Raw genomic sequence first — 1,132 nt, forward strand, 5'->3', positions numbered from 1 at the left:
GATGGTCCAAAAAGTCACCATCTTCTTCTTGCTGTCACCCATGGTTTCCATCTTGTCCTCCACGTAGACACGCGCTTGTGTGGGCAGGTTGCTCACCAACTTCTTGACCGTGTCCTCCTCGACAAACCTGCTGCTCATCCGCAGCGTCGACACTGTCAGGTCAATCTTGCGCCGGTAGTTGCTCAGATCATTTTGACTCTGCAGCTTCGTGGTGATCAAATCAGCTTCAGCTTGCGCAAACACGCTCTCCAGCGCCTCCAGATCGATGTCGGTTCGATCAATCCAGTCGTGTAGTATCATTCCACGACCATGGCCGCTCTTGATTTCCTTCCTAAGGCCACTCAAGACTAAGCGAGCTGTTCCGGTGAGACACGTCGAAAGTGCGACAATAATCACATTATTGATTTCCTTGAGCTTCTTGACGTTGTCCTTCGGGCCTGGCCCGTGCTTCTCCTCAATGGCAGCGGCTTGCAAATCCTCCTCCTCCAAGCTCTTGAGCTCTGGCAGGTACGGGACTTCGTAGCTGTCGCAAACGGCGTTGATGACCTCGCGCAGCTCGATCAACTTCATCGTGTCATGGCCATCATACTGAGGCCAGCGCTCCGACTGTCGGCGGATGCTCTTCACGATCTCCGGCAACTCCTCGAGCGCCATGTTCTCGATGTACTCCTCGACACCGGTTTTTCCTTTGGGGAACTCGCACTCAAATGGGAAGCACCCAAGTCTTCAGCTCCTTGACGCAGTGTCCACGCAGTCGAGGCCCATAACCTATTGAAAGACGATTTGAGCTGAGACAGTAAAGCGGTTCAATTGCACTTCTCTCACAGGAGAGAACGATAGAAAACAGGAAGGGAAATATCCAAAAGAAAATGCCACTCACGGTCAGCGGGACCGTACTTATAATCCGGTGGCTAAACACACCCAGAGTGTACGAGAGGGTTCCTCGACGGGCGGCGGCAGCTGCACATCGTCGAGTACACTTATGCAATCCTTCCAGAGGGATCTGGCAGGTGGTCGATGCTTGCACTCCAATACCAGCCCCCGATCCGTTGAGCTTTCTGGGCCAGGTGCTTGCCAGCCGTGGCCCTGCGGTAATTGATGCCACCGTGGCTCTGAGTGCGGGCCTGACGCT

At 54.2% G+C, this 1,132-nt stretch overlaps 1 protein-coding gene across 1 annotated transcript in view; it reads right to left on the reverse strand.

The window, feature by feature from the left end:
• The window catches only part of MONBRDRAFT_13108 (uncharacterized protein), a gene marked incomplete at both ends in the record, with an annotated part of 5,160 nt that extends 4,506 nt beyond the window's left edge, over positions 1-654 (reverse strand). The window contains one exon of the mRNA XM_001751008.1: positions 19-654. Coding sequence (XP_001751060.1) covers positions 19-654 — 636 coding nt within the window. The remainder of the gene's footprint in view (positions 1-18) is intronic.
• Between the last annotated feature and the right edge of the window lie 478 nt (positions 655-1,132).

This window comes from Monosiga brevicollis, genomic scaffold (assembly GCF_000002865.3).
Source record: "Monosiga brevicollis MX1 MONBRscaffold_74 genomic scaffold, whole genome shotgun sequence".
NCBI lineage: Eukaryota > Choanoflagellata > Craspedida > Salpingoecidae > Monosiga > Monosiga brevicollis.